This window comes from Callorhinus ursinus, unplaced genomic scaffold, assembly GCF_003265705.2.
Source record: "Callorhinus ursinus isolate GAN/ISIS: 27379988/994484 unplaced genomic scaffold, GSC_fseal_2.0 scaffold39, whole genome shotgun sequence".
Taxonomy (NCBI): Eukaryota; Metazoa; Chordata; class Mammalia; order Carnivora; family Otariidae; genus Callorhinus; species Callorhinus ursinus.
In genome coordinates, this window is record NW_027397101.1 from 22,616,015 (window position 1) to 22,634,060 (window position 18,046).

Consider the following 18,046-nt stretch of genomic DNA (forward strand, 5'->3'; position numbering starts at 1 on the left):
AAGTAATTGTGTCCTCAACAACTTGTGTTTGAGTTTAGCTGCATCTACTTAAAAAAGTTTTCTAACACTGTTTCCAGCATGATTGAACGTTGAACATCGCAGTTTTCTGTGATTGCTTGTTCATGATCACGTAGTTTTCACATGACAAAATTTTGTCTTAAAGCAGGTACTGTACATTTAATTTGATTAAACTCAGCAGGTACTTAATTGAACACTTACGTACAGAACCAATTATGGGTCCATGCGAGGGATTCTGAGATGAGTACGACAGGACCTCTGCCGTTAGGATTGTATGAGATTAGGGCACATACACAAATAATCAAAGATGGAATTGGTGGCATGTTATAGGAGAGGTCTGTAGCGTCCTGGAAGTATAGAGATGGAAGAAATTACTTCAGTAAGTAGAGATGAGAGGAAGACAGGGCCTTCCAGGCAGTGAAAGTAGTGAGTGCAAAGGTCCTGCAGAGTATAGGACTGACTTGGGAATTGGTTTCTAACCCAATTCAGCCAGAATCGAGGTTAAATTAAAGAGAGGAGCAGGAAATTATCTGGGGAAATTGGTTGGGGATCTTGGCCAGCAGAGTTCTTACATGAGAACAAATTATTTCTTAAAGTAAATGGTGTGCTTTTGATTCTAGAAGGCTTTGAACGTAATACAAAAGAGTTTGGACTTTATTCTTTAATGAACCATCAAAGGTTTTTGAAAAGAAGTTCTGAGTTAATGGAAGAGTAACAGCACCATTTAGGATGTATTAGGAGGAGGAAAGATTTTAGGCTGTTAGGAGATCAGTTTAGGGGCCTCAGTACTCTAGGCAGGAATTAGGACTAAGCCAATGAGGAAGAAAGTATGGAAAAATAGAAGAAACATTCCAGAAGTGGAGTTGGCTGTTGAGTTGGGGGGCAAGAAAAAGTACAGGATAAATCAGAAGTTTCAAACCTGGGTGACTGGGATATCGATGTGTGATACTGATAGAAACGCAAAGGATAGGAGGAAGGCTGGATTTTCAATGCTGATGGCAAGTGTACGGAGTGTAATAGATGGTGGGAAGTGAGGGTTTGAGGAGCATTACAATCTGAAAGTAGTGACTTTCAAACTCTATTTTTAATTTTCTATGTATCAGGGTGTAATATACATGCAGTTGATTTCTCCTCTCAGTACTTAGTTCTATGAATTTTTATACATGTGCACATTCATGTAACACCACTCAAGAACAGTTCTGTCGCCCTAAAAATTCCCCCATGCTCCTTTGTAGTCAGTCCCTTTCCTCTCCCCCTTCTTCTGAAACCACTGATCTAGTTTATGTCCTTCTAGTTAAAACCCTGTTTTGTTCAAGAGTCCTGGGGACCACCACAAATAGGGGCGGGTGATCAAGCGGGCTGACTACCAGGCCCCCAGCCCTCGTCCTCACTTCATCTAGACAAGTTTTGCCTGTTTTCTGTTTTATATGTTGGCATTTCACTTAACATTTGGGGTGGGTGGAAAAATTAAATAGCTAAATATTCAAAAACTGTATTCTGCAGTGTTGCTGACACACTCTGAGCCACCGTTCCCTCTTATCCTGATTATTGCCGTAGCCTGTGAGTAGGCGTCCCTGCTCTGCCCTTTGCCCCCTACAGTCTCTTCTCAGCATAGCAATCAGCATGATCCTTTTATGCTATAGATTAGATTATGTCTTTCTTCTCAAAACCTTATAATGGCTTCCTCTTTACTAAGAATAAAGACAAGTCCTTGAGGGGTGCTTGGGTGGCTCAGTCAGTTAAGCATCTGACTCGTGATTTCAGCTCCAGTCATGATCTCAGGGTTGTGAGATTGAGCCCCATGTTGGGCCTTGTGCTGGGCATGGATCCTGCTTAAGATTCTCTCCTTCTACTTCTGCCCCTTGCACTCTGCACCCGCACATACTCTGTCTCTCAAAAAAAAAAAAAAAAAAAAAAAAAAAAGTAAGTCCTGAAAAGTGACCTAGAAGTCACTTCCCTGCTGTCTCTGACTGCCCTGTTAATTTGCCAGACTTCTCTCTTGCTTATTCTGTCCATGCTCGTTGGTTATAGTTGGTTACCTCAAACAGGTTAGGCACCTGTGCCTCCACCCTGTCTGAGTGCGTGTGTTTTTTTAACTGAGGTAAAATTCGCATAACATAAAATTAACCCTTTTCAAGCTTAAAGCATACAATTCAGTGGTATTTAGTGCATTCACAGTGTGCAAACCGTCACCTTTATCTAGTTCCAGAACATTTTCATCACCCTCCAATGAGACCGCGTGTATGTTAAACAATCACTTGCCATTTCCACCCCCACCCCACCCCCCCGCCCCCGACAATCACATCTATGGATTTACCTATTCTGGAAATTTCAGGTAAATAGAATCATCTAATAGGTACCTTTCTGTCTGGCTTCTTTCTCTTTCACATAAATGTTTTCACAGTTTATCTACATCTAGTGTGCATCTGTACGCCATTCCTTTTTATGGTTGAATAATATTACATTGTAGATATATTTTGTTCATTCATTCATTGCTCACGTGGGTTATTTCCATCTTTTGGCTATTGTGAAAATGCTGCTTTGAGCATTCGTGTACAGTGTTGGCGTATATGGTTTTGATTCTTTTAACATAGAATTGGAATTGCTGGGTCGTAGGCTAATTCTGTGTTTGGCTTTTTGAGGAATGACCAAAGCGTATTCCATAGAAGCTGACCTGTTTTCCATTTCCACCAGCACTTCTCTGGGTTGTTATGTCTTCATTGCATTCTGGTCTTTACTGAGGCTTCACCTTCTCAATGAGGTCTACGCTGACTGCCCTATTGAGTCCTGTAAAGTGTTCCCGTCCCTCTCCTCCTCTCATTGTCCGCCCCCCCATTCCCTACTCGTGTATATTTCTCTAACATGGTCTCTTTTTTACGCACATGCGTAATGTTTCGTGATACTTACTCCCTCTTATACCTAGAAATGCTTACTCTTCTCCAGATCATAGAACCTGCTCATGCCAACAGTCCCTCAGACACCCGTCATTGCAAGGGTGTGTGCAGATGAAGCAAAACTACATTCCACATCCGTGAAAACTTCCTGCACAGTAGTTGAGAACCCTCATCTGCTGAGTAACAGGGTTACAAGTTCATGATTTGCAATTATTTTGTTGATTGGATTTCCTTCAAAGACTTCTCAGAGTATGGCAAATCATACATAATTTTCATGCTTTTAAGAATGCTTATTGTATTTTTCAGCCTAGCAACATTAACCTATATGGGTGGCTATATATTGAATTAGAATAGCGTCCTAAAATGTGTTTCTGTTAAAAATGGTCAAGGATGTCTCTTTTGCCGTGTAACACAACTGGAGTGTAAGGGCATGACTGATTTCAAGCTGTTTCCCTAAGTTTCTCTTCAGTAAAGGAAAGGGCAGGGGTGCATTTTTAAGGAGATTTATTCACAGCTAACTCCATAGAACACTGAGACTAGGTATAATCTCATAAACCATGAGTTCAGGCTGGTGCGTAGGCTCAAGAGTTGGGCTGGGTCCCCGCTCCCACCTTCAGATGTGGTTGGAGTGGCAGCGGGAGGATTAGCTTTAACCTTCAGTTTATAACCTCCTTTCAAAAAGGTTTCCGGGCATAAATGCTTTTGTTCTTAGAAGCTCAACGTTTGATTTGCTCATTTTCCTTTACATTTTTTTCCCATAATACTTTCTTTTTTTTTTTTTAACTCAGGTTGAAGTGGTAATTGCCACTGTTGTCTTTCCAAAAACATTCAGTGCTCTTTTTACCCATAGACTGAGACTGTGGATGTTCCTCAGTAGTGCAGTGATAGCCATGGATTATTTGTCAGGAAAATATTGAAGTATTTTGAGGGTGTGAGTAAGAGAGGAAAGCTGGTTATGGTGTTTGAGTGTTCTTTCTGTTAAATCCAGGTCTCCCAAAATAGGATTTTTTTTAAGGGGGGAGGGGCATAGGGAGGGGGACCGAGCTTTAAGTCGGCTCCACGCCCAGCGCGGAGCCTGACGCGGGCTCCACCCCAGCACCCTGAGATCATGACTGAAGCCAAAGTCAAGAGTCAGATGCTCAACTGACTGAGTCACCTGGGAGCCCCAAATTGGACTTGAGAGTTAATGTATTTTATGAAACGGAAATAGAATTGATAGGAAACTGCCCCACATTTTGGAAACAGAGAGCAGGGCCGAAGGCCGATTCATGCCTCTCCAGCTAGAAATGTGGCCTCGGTTGTAGTCTGCTTCCCAGATAATAAGGAGGAAGCAGGAACTGGTGGTCCTGTTCCTTCGAGGACTTTTGTTGCCCTATTGAGAAGGCTCTCCCTTCCCTACTCGATACAGTGAGTACTTAATCAGAAAAAGAAGGAACCTGTCCTGAACGATTTTTTTTCAAGTTCATTTCATGGTACAAGTATCTTCTTCAGACTCTCCGAGTATCGAGGTGTTTTTTTGTTTGTTTGCTTGTTTGTTTTTGAGAAAAGCAGTGCTAGGATGAGAAGTGATAGATAGCAGACAGAATTAACTTTCTTTGTTCTTTTTATTCCCGTAGGTTCCCCCTAATTTCGCTTGATAATCTGTTTGTGCTCCTTCCTGACTCTCCCACCGGAAGGCTCTCTGCAGACACACACTGATCATGCTCATAAGCTTTCGTAGTACCTGACGTGTGGTAGGCCCGCACGGAGACTAGGATTACAGAGAATTCCAGAGGCCCTGGGGGGCAGCTGTGTTCAGAACGGCTGTTCCCTTCCCTCTCACCAAGCCCTTGAGAAAATTAATTCCCACATTACAGTAAGATCTCCTTACACACCCTAGTTATCATGGTGCTGGGGTCATTATAGAGAAATTTGTCTTTTCGGCTGCTTGTTGTTGTTTTTGTGTGCGTAGGACCCAGACTACAGTTTTAGTTGTTTGGGTTTAGATGAGATGAGTTACAGGAAATGTGAAATGTGATGCACTGTGACTGTTTCTCGTGAGCGATCTTTCTTTAACAGAAGCAGACCTTGGGAAGATTTGTCGCAAGATAGCCTCGTACTAATAGGTAGAAACAGAAATGACTATGAAAACCAGATGTTTTGTCTGGGCCTCTCTTCAGAAACAGGGCTGCAGTGTCGGCATAGATCATTTTTCTCTTGTTTACCCACACTGATTAAAGGGCATTTATCTAGTGGTGTGCACTCATTTGCATCTCTGGCCCTCCTGGTTTCTACACAACGTGATATTTCTGTTGGCCATTGAAATTTATTACTTCAGAAATTGTCATTGTGGAAATCCAGGATGTGAGCAGTATTTATTTTTATTTAAAATGACTAGGGGCATTTGCTAGACAATACCTAGTTTCCTGACATTGGCAAGAGGCTTCACAGAGTTGGCCCCTCATTTTCAGAGACACATTTGTATTACGCATACATCTTAACTTGTGATTACTGTAGAATTCTATTTGCTTTAATTTAGAAAATTCCAGGCTCATTTTATTTTGTCTTGACGTGACTCTAAACTCTTATCCTTTGAAAATAGCTGAAAGATCTTATTTGTGGTTCCGATCCTAGACTGATTTGGTTTGTTTTAGAATCTAAATCATTTAAATGAAGGGTAGGGGGGAAGGAATTTTATTCTGTTTTAATACCACAGAGTCTAACTTACGTTGTGGTCCGTTTTCCCCACAGGTTCACATCCAGCTTTCCGAGTGGCACCGGGCAATCTTTCTGCCACAGGCCTGGCTTGCATATATGAGTCGAGCTTATCATGCCATTTTACAGGTAACGAAACCATAGGATTGGGTGCTGTAGGGGAGTGTCTCCTTCGGATCTCAAATTTTACTGCACATATGGATTTAATATAAAAGCCCTTAGGAAAATAGCACTATCAAAAATGCAGTGCTTGGGGCACCTGGGTGGCTTAGTCAGTTAAGCGTCTGCCTTCAGCTCAGGTCACGATCCCAGGGTCCTGGCATCGAGTCCCGCATTGGGCTCCCTGCTCAGCGGGGAGTCTGCTTCTCCCTCCACCTGCTGCTCCCCCTGCTTTTGCTCTCTCTCTCTCTCTCTCTCTCTCCTCTCTCTCTTTCTGACAAATAAATAAAATCTTTAAAAAAAAAAATGCAGTGCTTGTTTTTGCTCATAAAAGACTGTGAGTTGTGCACATAACTGCGCTTACATTTTCAATCTTCATGTCCGCCATCTGTGGCCAGTCCAGAGCCCCCTCTTGGGTGCTTTTCTACACCCCGCTGCTTTCTGAGACCTCCTAGATGTCCCAGGTGTCCTGTGGCTGTCCCACAGCGCCTTGACGTACACACGTCCCCGACTAAGCTCACCGTCTGCCCCTGCACCTGTGCCTCCCTAGGCTGCACCTGTTTACAGCTCCAACCTTATTATCTCTTAATCCTTTTCCGGAATTGTATGTTTCAGTCTTGCTAAATCTCTCTGTTGTCAAACTCAGCACATCTTCCCTAACCTCTTGACTTTTTACACACCGTTCCTTCTGCTGTAGGCACTGCCATTCCTTCTTTGCCCACCTAATTTCTGCTGGTTTTTTTAGAGTGTTTTATCTGGGAAGGCACCTACCTGTGGGGCCCACCCCCCAAAACTGAATTATATGCCCCTCTTTTGTGCTTTCTTAGAATCCCTGCTTCCCCACCACCCCCGCCCCCCGGCTTTTTTTTAAGATTTTATTTTTAAATTTTTTTTAGTAATCTCTGCACCCAACGTGGGGCTGGAACTCACAACCCCAAGATCAGGAGTCATGCCCTCTGCTGACTGAGCCGGTCAGGCATCCCCCATGCTTCCCGTTTTGAAGCCCTTATCACCTTAGATATTTGTCTGGGGCCCTTTGGTTGTCTCTGCTTCTTAAAGCTAAGAGCTGTGTTTTCTTCCCTGCTGTCGCTCTAGAACATGGCATAGTATCTAAAACATAGTAGGTGCTCCCTAAATAAATGAATTCTACTCAATTTGACTTCATTTAATCCAATAATACTAAAAGTCGTAGTTTGTGAATTCTGAAATGAGAAAATTGGGGGTCAGTGTGGGAATATACAGTTAACAATATAAGGAAATGACTAACCAACCTTTGTTCCAAGCTTAAAATTCATTTTTAAGGATGATAGAAAAAAATCTGATGGTACTTAAGTAATTTATGGCCCAGAATGGGATTCTCAAGGAGTCTCAGGAAGTGTGGTGTTACGGTTAAAGGTAACAACCGTCCTAAAAGACGGAGTGGGAAGGAGGAGTGGGTGGGGGGTCAGCTGGGGGGTTGGGGAAGGAATGACTAAGCATCTTAGCATTGGTGTTCTCATCTTAAATTAAAACTTTGCTGCAGCATATTTTATTGAGTCTAGGATTTACAAAGCAGTGATGCATCTTTGGAGGTTCTGACTCATTGGAACTGAGTAGGGGACCAGGAACTTCCATGTTTACCAAGCTGTCAGGTCATTTTAACATAGTCTGTCAACTACACCACCACATTTTATAGATGGCTCCCCAAACTACACCGGAATTCACATTTTAAAGATGTCCTTTTAGAACCCTTGTTCGCTTTGGCTCACCTTTATGCGTTTTGTTCTAGGTGGCATCTGGGCACTCGGTTTTGAACAGGTGCATGGGTGAAGGAATGTGTATTACTCATACACACCCTTAACCAATTATAGTTTTTAGTCAAGAAGAGTGAGGTTGCAAGTCAGAGTATGCACTTTTTCTCACATCCGTTTGACTCGATGTGATTTTGTAGTGCTTTCCTTCAGCAAACATTTATGGACCACCTTTCACTGGCCAGACCCCTGTGCCAGGTGTGTGGGATACGGAAGGAGAATAAAGCACTCCTTCCTCTCTGTGAGCTCCCGGTCCACTGAGGGAGACTGACACGTCCACCAGCAATTTTAAAACAACCCCTTTCAGGCTTTAATAGAGGACGTACAAGGTGCTTTGGGTGCCTGGAGAAAGAAGGCAAGAATAACTCTTCCCCCTGCAGCATGAACTGAGAATTTTATTTAGCTCTTAGCATAAGGAAGCTAAGTCGAACAGGATGATGGTATAACTCATGCAGGTGACTTGCAATTGATTAAAAAAAAAAAACCACACAGTTATTTTTTTTATAATGAGAGCTACCATTATTGAACAACTAGTGTGTGTCCAATACTTAACATGTATTATTTCAATGAATCTTTATGGAAACCCTTTGAAGTGAGTGTTGTTAACCCCAACGTATGATGGGATTCTGGACGCAAAACGGTGCAAAACCCAACAGTCACAATTGTCGGGCTCCTGGGAAGGAACAGGGACTTGGTCTGATTCGTCTGTCCCCAGAGCCTCAGCCTTTTCCAATGCGGCACATACTTTCCCTGGCACTATCATTAGTCATAAAAACAAATAATGCAAATTGGTTTACCTTTTTAAAGGCTAGATCTATTTACGAAAAGCCGGCTGTTTTGACAAATGCAGGTCAGTTATTCTGCCTTTCTCCTGTTGTAGATGCTAGTTTGCCTCTTTGCTTATTTATCATTTAAAACCCTTTTTACTTTGGATTTCTCCATTCCACTGAGAATTGGTGACAGTAGAAAGGAAACTCAAAGTATAGACTCTAAGAAGATTTTCGGTATCACTTAAAAGTACAGGAAAGCTTTTTAGGGAATCACTATTTGAAAGCACACTGATGCATTTTAATTGAGTTTTTTAAAATGAGCCCACACACTTAAACCGAATTTATGGTATCTTAGAAGAATTAGAGCAACTGCCAGACTCCTTGTCTATATCAAGACTTTCTGTCCTGGAGGATCCTTCGTCTATACAAGAGTTACAGTTACTTCCATCTGGTGCTAGACATATTTTGTAGCATTAAACCAGAGGATCATTTAGAGGAGGCATGTTTTATTCAGTTAAGCCTAGGAGACATGTGGAAAGATACATTCTGCATTATTTCCTGGAGGTTGATTATGATGCGAATAAGTTTGAGATCTGACCAGGACCAGTGGCTTTAGCTTGGGCATCTGCTTCCAGCCTTATCTAATTTTTCCACAAGAACGTCAGAATTTGGATTTTAGGCATATCAATGTGCTTGACATGGGGGAGGTATTTGGCTTTCTTCCCGTTAAGATGGAAGAACACAGATAGATACCAGTTGATTGACAGTTCAGAGTCTTATTTTGATAAGGAGGCCTCTCCAGCCATCTTTGTTTCAGTGCCCATGTGGGATGCTGAGTTGGTTAAGACCTCCAGACTTTGTGGAAAGGGCTTTTGTGAATATGACCTCAACCTGGAGAGAGGACCTAGAAAGCAGGTTGACCGCAGACATTTGCTTCCTGAGTGGGTCAGCTGGCTGTAAAATAATCTGAAATCAAAACCAGGGGCAGGAACTGCAACCCCAGTAGATTTCTCTCTGATCGTTTGTAGGAGTAGTTTGTTCTTAACGTCTACACCTTTGGAGCTAGGTGAAATTGCTCACTATAATCAGCAAGCTCTTTGTTATATAGACTGGAGATTTAAAAAAAAAAGAAGGATAGGAATAATTGGAAATATTAATTATTGGAATTATTGGAATATTAGTCCAATAAATAATTAGAATCTACAGGCAATCCAAAAATCTCAATTCAGGTGATCATTTTGGCCTTCTTCCTCCTGGTGAGTGCTGTCCCCCCTTAATCACAGAAGCCAAGATGACAGAGGTGGGTGCCACCATGACCAACACACAGAGACTCCGGGGGCACAGTGGGTCTGAATAAATAGTCTCACACGGACTGGGTAGAAAGGGGGAGGGAGACATTCCAGAAGAGAGGGTTGAGAGGAGCAAGAGATTTTGGAAGAAGAAATAAGTTTACTTAGTCATGTCGATGGTTGTACTGGGTTATGGCTATAGGAGAGATTAGAAACGTAGGCCTTCTCAATAGGCTGCCCGTGTACTGAGCTCTTTTGGTTTGTGGTTTATTCTAAGCAGATTTTGAACCTTTTCATTTCCTCCTGCTTACCCTTTTTGGAAAAAACATTATGGCAAGTAAATGTTCCTAGGAGTAAAGAGGCCTACTTTAAGAAGCATAACTAATAGGGATAGGCAAGAAATACTATTTTCTAGTTTGCCTATCCCCTGGGAGGTCAATATCAGTCGTAATAAGTATTAATATTAATGTCTTGCCACTTTGTTCACCTCTGATACCTTGCTCCAGGAGACAGAGGGGAGAATGAAAGGGTCATTTTATTTTTTTTATTTTTCTTCCCCCTTTTTTTTTTCAAAGATTTTATTTATTTATTTGACAGAGAGAGACACAGCGAGAGAGGGAACACAAGCAGGAGGAGTGGGAGAGGGAGAAGCAGGCTTCCCGCTGAGCAGGGAGCCCAATGCGGGGCTCGATCCCAGGACCCTGGGATCATGACCTGAGCCGAAGGCAGACGCTTAACGACTGAGCCCCCCAGGCGCCCCAGGATTCTATCTTTGAAAACACGGAGATGGGGACGGATATGAGTGCAGTAAATGGAAATTATGAAGGATGTGACTAGGATGCCCATCAAATCTCAGAATGCCTGAGCTGGTCAGCTCCAGGGCACTGTGGGCTGGAAGTTGCACTAAGTACAAGGACCCCTTCGACTGATGGACTGTCTTTGCCTTCAGTGGGCTCACAGGCTGGTGGTAACTGAGGGTTTATAGACATTCATGAGAGATCATTTCATAAGAAGATAATAAAGTGAGGTGGGATTTTTGTTGTTGTTATTAACAATAAACCTGGTATGGTAGCTATTTGTTATTAGCCACCACACTAAACAGACACTTCTCCACATGATTTAGCGTGGAGCTCTAATGCCATGAGGTAGTTGTTAGCTGCATTTTACAAATGAGGATTAATTGAAGTATAGAGAGACGATGTAACTTGTCCGAATTTACACAGCAAGTCAGTGGAAATGACCTTAGATCAAGGCATTCTGATTCCAGAGCCCACATCCTTAACCTGGCAAACTGTATTGCTTCCCTCTCTACAGTTTATATGGAGACATACTTTTCTCCTGTGGAACATACCTTGGGACTCTACTTTTCATTTTGTTTTATTATTATTTTTTAAGTAAGTTCTACACCCAGAATGGGGCTTGAACTCACAACCCTGAGATAGAGAGCGTATGCTCTAGTGACTGAGCCAGCCAGGTGCCCCCATACCTTAGAACTCTAAAATCAGTAAGAAAAAGACAACCAGTAGAAAAATGGACACACGGGGGCACCTGGGTGGCATCGTGGGTTGAGTATTGGATACTTGGTTTCAGCTCAGGTCTTGATCCCAGGGTCGTGGCATGGAGCCTCGTGTCAGGCTGTATGCTCAGCACAGAGTCTGAATTTCTTTCTCCCTCTCCCTCTACTGCTCCTCCCGGCTCGCTCTCTCTCGAATAAATAAATATTTAAAAAGAAAAAAAAATGGACACAGTAGGAAATCTAAGTCAGTAAACATTTGAAAATATTTTCAGTCTCACTGATAAACAGTGAAATGAACATTAAAACCATAATAAACACTTTTTCGCGCTTGCCAGAATAGTAGAAATTCATAGCCTGACAACTCCAAATGTTGATGAGAATGTGGAGTAGCTAGAACTTTTATTTTCACTGCTAGTGAGAACATAAGCTGCACAACCACTTCTGAAAATGGTGTGGTATCACTCAGTAATACAGTACACAGTTCTCGTCCAGTTTGGGGCTCATCAATAAACCAGTCTCTTTCTTTCTTTCTTTTTCTTTCTCTCCCTTTCTTTCTTTCTTTCTTTCTTTCTTTCTTTCTTTCTTTCTTTCTTTCTTTCTCTCTCTCTCTCTCTCTCTCTCTCTCTTTCTTTCTCTCTCTCTCTCTCTTTCTTTCTTTCTCTTTCTTTCTTTCTCTTTCAGATGTTATTTATCCATTTTAGAGAGAGCGAGAGAGCAAGCAAGTGGAGTGGGGGGAAGGGGGAGAGGGAAAAGCAGACTCCCCACTGAGCAGGGGGCCTGATGCTGGGCTCGATCCCAGGACCCTGAGATCATCACCTGAGCTGAAATCAACAGTCAGATGCTTAACCGACTGAGCCACCCACGTGCCCCAAAACCAGTATTTTAAGTACATTTAAATAATGTAATTGCTTAAAGACTCGAGGGGAAAGGAGCTATCAAAATAATCCTGAGTGTAAAAAAATAGGAAAATAAATATCTGAAGGTCTTGGCCTTATTTTTTTATTTATGTTTTTATTATATTTCTACTTTTATCGTGTGTAGAAGTTGAAAATTATGGTGTCAACTTTTATAAATTCAAGAAATAAAAATGTGCAGATGTTTGAGAATAACTTTGGTTATATATTACCCAAATCTTAAGTGTTATATGAGCATCCTCATTTTCTACCATTCTGTTAAAGTACTGGTGCCCAGGCCCCAATCTTGGTATAGTGTCTGTTAAAATTATCATTATGATAGGGGGGTGGGGAGATGGGTTAGCCTGGTGATGGGTATCAAGGAGGGCACGTTCTGCGTGGAGCACTGGGTGTTATACGCAAACAATGAATCATGGAACACTACATCAAAAACTAATGATGTAGTGTATGGTGATTAACATAACATAATAATAAAAATTTAAAAAATTATTATTATGATAAAGGGGATTTTTTTTTGTTTTTTAATGGGACCAATGGAATTCAAATCTGCTTTTAATCGATATCCCAAAATGAAGTGCTGTGCACTAAATTTCTCAAATCTACAGCTGCTCCAGGATAAATTTCTTTAGTGAGTGTTGAAATACCTGAGTGGTGATATAATTATCTCTCCTCACACGTTCTTTTTTAATAATCTAACATTTTATTAGGAACATTGGCGGCCAATGGGTAAAGACTACATCGGTTATCAGTGTTTTACAAAGAAATGCTAAGGTCATTTCAGCCATAGGGTTTGCATGCTGATTTATGCTGTGTGTCCTGCAGGGCAGGACAGGAGAGCTGGATTTGCAGTTGAAACATGGGAAAGAAGGACCCGAGGAGGTGCAGTACAAAAAAGGCACAGCCTGGCTCTGGTAAGGGGATGGTGTCCCGCTGGAGTCTCATTGCTCCTCATGGGAAACGAATGATGAGGAGGAAGGGGCCCACTGTTTAAAGCTTATATATATATATATAATAATATTCCATTGTATATACATATGTATATGTATATGCAATGGAATATTATGCAGCCATCAAAAAACACAAAATCTTGCCATTTGCAACGATGTGGATGGAACTAGAGGGTATTATGCTGAGCGAAATAAGTCAATCGGAGAAAGACATGTATCATATGATCTCACTGATATGAGGAATTCTTAATCTCAGGAAACAAACTGAGGGTTGCTGGAGTGGTGGGGGGGTGGGAGGGAGGGAGTGGCTGGGTGATAGACACTGGGGAGGGTATGTGCTATGGTGAGCGCTGTGAATTGTGTAAGACCGATGAATCACAGACCTGTACCCCTGAAACAAGTAGAGCTTTATTCAATGAATTTTAGTAATTTTAAAAATGGTTTTCTAAAGCAGCGTGAAAATGGGTTACTTTTCCCTTTTCCCCCTTGTGACGGATTATTTCATATGCTTTCAAAGGGAAAATTCTGTTTTCTCACTCAATTCATTGCCTTCCTAACAACTCCCATTTCATCAAGGAATACCCCTCTACCCTACTCCCATGCTCCACCCCCCCCAAGACATCTTCATTATTAGGAGTACCTTTAAGGCGTCAGGGTTTTAATTTTTTTGGCAGATGTCCCCAGGTGAATTCCCACTGTATTAGCTAGAAATGTGTAAATGCTGGCACATTAAAAGCAATGTAAATTGTTACATGGGTTAGGAAGAATACCTTGTCAGATTAATGTGGCAGCAACCTAAATCTAGGTAAAGTGCTTAGAATCTAAATTGCTTTGCCTGCAGCCACCAGGTTTCTTGAATCTAAAAATCTATTCAAAGCTTACTGGAGTGTAGGTTTTTGTTTACTGATTGGCATTTGTAGAAAAGCAGAAGCTGTGTGTGCGTGTATGTATGTTTAAGTAATTCTATTCTAAGTTGCATTTTCTAGATTAACTTTCAAAATAGCAACACAGTTTAAAACATTAGGACATGAAATTTAAGATTAGAGGTTAAGAATTTGAATTTTGCTTCCTCTTTGTGGTTCTCTTTTACGTATAATTTGTGGTTCATCTTCTAAAAATGATCATTTGGTAGGGGTTGTATATTGGCTGTATTCTCCAAAATAGAGAGAGAGGTAGAATGAAGAATGTGACAGAAAGTTGGGCATCCAGGATAACTCCCAAGATTTTGACTGTGAATAACTAAAAGTATGAACTTCCCATTTACTGAGTTGGGGAAGACAATAGAAAAGCAGGTCTGTGTAGGGTAGGAATCAGGTTTGGGACTTGCTAATTAGACCTCCAATTTAGAGATATCACATAGGTCATTGATGATATGAGTGTAGAGTTTGGAGATGAGATCAGGGCTGAAAATACAAATTTGGGAATTACCAACATATCAACTGCATTTAAAATCATGATGCTGGGTAAGATCACCTAAGGACTAAGTAAAGACAGAGAAAAGGTCAGGGGACGGAGCCCCAGAGCAGTTCAACATTTAGACATGGGGCAGATGAAGAGGGAACCAGTAAAGCACAGGGAAAAGCAGTGGTCAGTGATGTGGGAAGAAGAGCAAGAGAGAATGGAATCTGAAACACCGAGGCAAGCGTTTTGAGAAAGGAGAAACCAGTTGTGTCAAAGGCTGCTATGAGGCTGCAAAAGGTGGAGACTGAGAATCAGGAAAGACTTGGCCTCTTTGAAAGTCCTTGGCGGCCATGACAGGAGCTGTTTTGGTGGAGCTGTGGGGACAAAAGCCAGATTATAGAAGGGTCTAGAAAGACTGGAAGGAGATGAACTATTTTAAATGAGTTCTGATGTATGAGAAGCAGTGAAATGGGGCAATCGCTAGAGAGTTTTTTCTTCTTTGAAGATGGTAGATCTTACAGTGTGTCCACCTGCTAAGGGGAGTTATACAGGTAGAAAAGGACCAGTTGGTGGTGCAGCAGACAGAAGCAGGTAGGTATGAGGTGGGACTAGCCCACATGTAGAAGGTTTGCCCCAGCATAGAACTATAGGCAGTTCATCATTTGTAAATATCCACACTGACCAGTAAAACAAAACAAACAAAACCCACGTTGAGTGCACCGTAGTCCATTTAGGAAGACTGAGATAGGACAATACGTTTTAGAGAAATTTATTGTCAAATAGTTTTATAGGAATGCAAGTTTATGGTCTGTAGGAGCAGTGTTTGCAACTGTTTCAAAAACTTGGCTCTGGGGCGCCTGGGTGGCTCAGTCGGTTAAGCGACTGCCTTCGGCTCGGGTCATGATCCTGGAGTCCCAGGATCGAGTCCCGCATCGGGCTCCCTGCTCAGCAGGGAGTCTGCTTCTCCCTTTGACCCTTCCCCCAATTCTCTCTCTCAAATAAATAAATAAAATCTTAAAAAAAAAGAAAAACTGGGGTCTGAAGATCGAGTCATTCTCAGAGAGTGCTGATAGCTAAGATTCTTTAGTATTTCCCATGAAAATAATACAGCTATAACATACTTGCAAAAACTTTGTAAAAAGTTTGAGCTTATGAAACTTGAAGGGTATAGTGAAAATATCTATGATTGCTTCTTGAAAAATGTTAGTAGGGCAGTCCATGGTTGTTCTTGAACTCAGGCTTTTATGTTGAAAAGAAATTTTATCTGGTGAATATTTGAATTGAGTATGTATGCTATCTTCCAGTCCACATGTGTGATTATTTTCTTTCGCCTCCAGAGTGAATCTATAACCATTTTAAATTTTATTTTCTCTACGTACATAGTGACAATTCCATTATCTACAATTTGGTCATAGTAAATTGCTATTTTAGTGAGCTCTTCTGCAAAACACCAGAGAATGTCTTAGTTTAGGCTGCCACAGCTAAAATACCCTAGACTGGATGGATGCCTTAAACGACAGAAATTTGTTTCTCATGCTTCTGGAGGCTGGGAAATCCAGATCAAGGTGCCAGGAGATGTGCTGGGGAGGGTCTCCTTCCTGGTGCGCGAGTGGCCGCCGCCTTGTGTCTTCACAGGAGGGAAGGCAGGCCTGGTGTCTCTTCTTACAAGGGCACCCATCCCACTCGGGAGTGCTCCACCCTCATGACCTCCCCAAGGCCTCACCTCCAAACACTCTCCGTGGGGTGTTTAGATTTTCACGTACGGATTTTGGAGGAACACATTCAGCCCGTAGCAGAATAAAATAAAACATAAAGGACACCTGTGTAGCCACCACTCAGTGTAAGAGGTGACACCATCGTAACACGGCCTATGTGTCCCTCCTCAGTTACATCACCTCCTTCCCCGCCTTCAGTAAGTGACCTAAGGAATAGGCAGGGGAAAGTCCTTGAAGGAAAGCTCCTATTACAGGTTTTTCACCTAACACTAAAATTCCACATATAGAGTTTTAGGATCTGGAGTCATTGCCAGAGGTTTTTATTAATTGACAGGTAAGCAGAAAGATGGAGTTCTTATTCCAACATCAATTCTTGCACCTATTTTCAATCTTTATTGCAGGGTCCGAGACATGTTGACTGAGGAGATCACCAAGGTGGCGGCCAAGTAAGATCCATTTATTCGTTTACCAAAAATTTTCTTTAAATGCTTTTTGTTTTGTTTTGTTTTTTCCTGGCAAGTGCATACCATTTCTCCCTTTAGGGTATGTCCTAACTTTAAGGATTTTAAAGGATTTTTTTTCATTATTTTTTTAAAAAAATCAGTTGTTATCCTCTCTCGTGTTAATTCTTAAAGTAATGTCTTTTTGTGAGAATACAGAGGAATCAATCAAACATGACTTCGACATCAAAAGTCACGGAGGTCATGCCCTTGTTGTACACCTAACAAAGTGCCCCGTGCTTTGACTTAGATTTAAAGGATTCTCATTTGGTTTGCGGCAGGGGTGGGGGCTGCTGAGGGAAGGAGAAATTCTTGCTAATGTGAATTATGTGGGTTCTACAAATAGGTTATTAAATCTCAACTGTGAGCCAGGAAATAAATCAGGGTAGTACTTCCTTTCATTCCCTTTGTGTTACTGGGTCCAGGGTATCTAAAAATTCAATTTTTAAATACCCAAAACGAGCGTGAAGTCCCGTGAAAATGGCAGTTTCAATCATATCCTTATGGTTGTTTTAACAAAAATAACGAGTATTACCACCTTGAGGCTTTTTATTTATCTTAAGCCAACTCTCAACAGAAAATTACACCCTAATGAACTTGCTGGGAACAATCTCTTCAGGCTCCTTTGCTAACAAGCTGAGTAATTGTTTCTGGCAGTAAGGTACATGTCAGTTACCGCCGCTTCTCCCTTTCACCATCACCTTGGCTGCTGCCCTTTCTGTAGGACTTCCTTTTTTCTTATCCACCGAATAACATGGATTGACCTTTGACCTAAGGGATTTCATGTGTCCACATTATCTAGACATATTTAATTGCAGTATAGTTTATCCCTATCATGTCCCAGAAACTTCCGTGGCTAAATAGGTTTGGCCTTAAAAAACAAAACAAAACACAAAAACACCAAAGAACATGATCTACCTTAGAGTCCGCTTTCTACCAGTAATTTCTTAAGCAGGCACGTGACTGTGAAGTCTGATCACAGTACATGATCACTACTCAGCCTTGTGTCTTCTGAATAAAGGGAGATAAAGGTGGTAATCCTCCCCTGCACTCAGTTCTGTGGGAGGCCCTGGGAAATACTGTTGACATATCTGTTGACAAAATGAAAACTAAAGTACAGAGAGGCTTCACTAGGGACTCATTTGTGTCTGCTTATCCAGTTTGGTGAATTGCAGACACAGTGGGGGAGCGCTCAGCTGCATATTGGAGGGGAGGGGGTGCTGGGTCGGAGGCTGTCTTTGACCTTTACCTTTCATAGTTTGTTCCATTATGTAGCCTACTTATATCCTGTTAAAAACAGCGCTCTGACATTTGCAGCAAAAAAACGTGAACGCTGAAGAATCTAGCAGCTTTCTATTAGACTATAATTTTGCCTCTCTAGTAACTTTTGCATTTTCCATTCTAAAATTTTATTTCAACAAGATTTTAATCTTCAGATT

At 41.6% G+C, this 18,046-nt stretch overlaps 1 protein-coding gene across 5 annotated transcripts in view; it reads left to right on the forward strand.

The window, feature by feature from the left end:
- The window catches only part of FOCAD (focadhesin), a 307,583-nt gene that overhangs the window by 219,835 nt on the left and 69,702 nt on the right, over positions 1-18,046 (forward strand). For all 5 annotated transcript variants that reach the window (XM_025887857.2, XM_073880862.1, XM_073880859.1 and 2 more), the window contains 3 exons: positions 5,643-5,735; positions 12,867-12,955; positions 16,509-16,553. In XM_025887857.2, the coding sequence (XP_025743642.1) occupies positions 5,643-5,735; positions 12,867-12,955; positions 16,509-16,553 (227 nt within the window). The remainder of the gene's footprint in view (positions 1-5,642; positions 5,736-12,866; positions 12,956-16,508; positions 16,554-18,046) is intronic.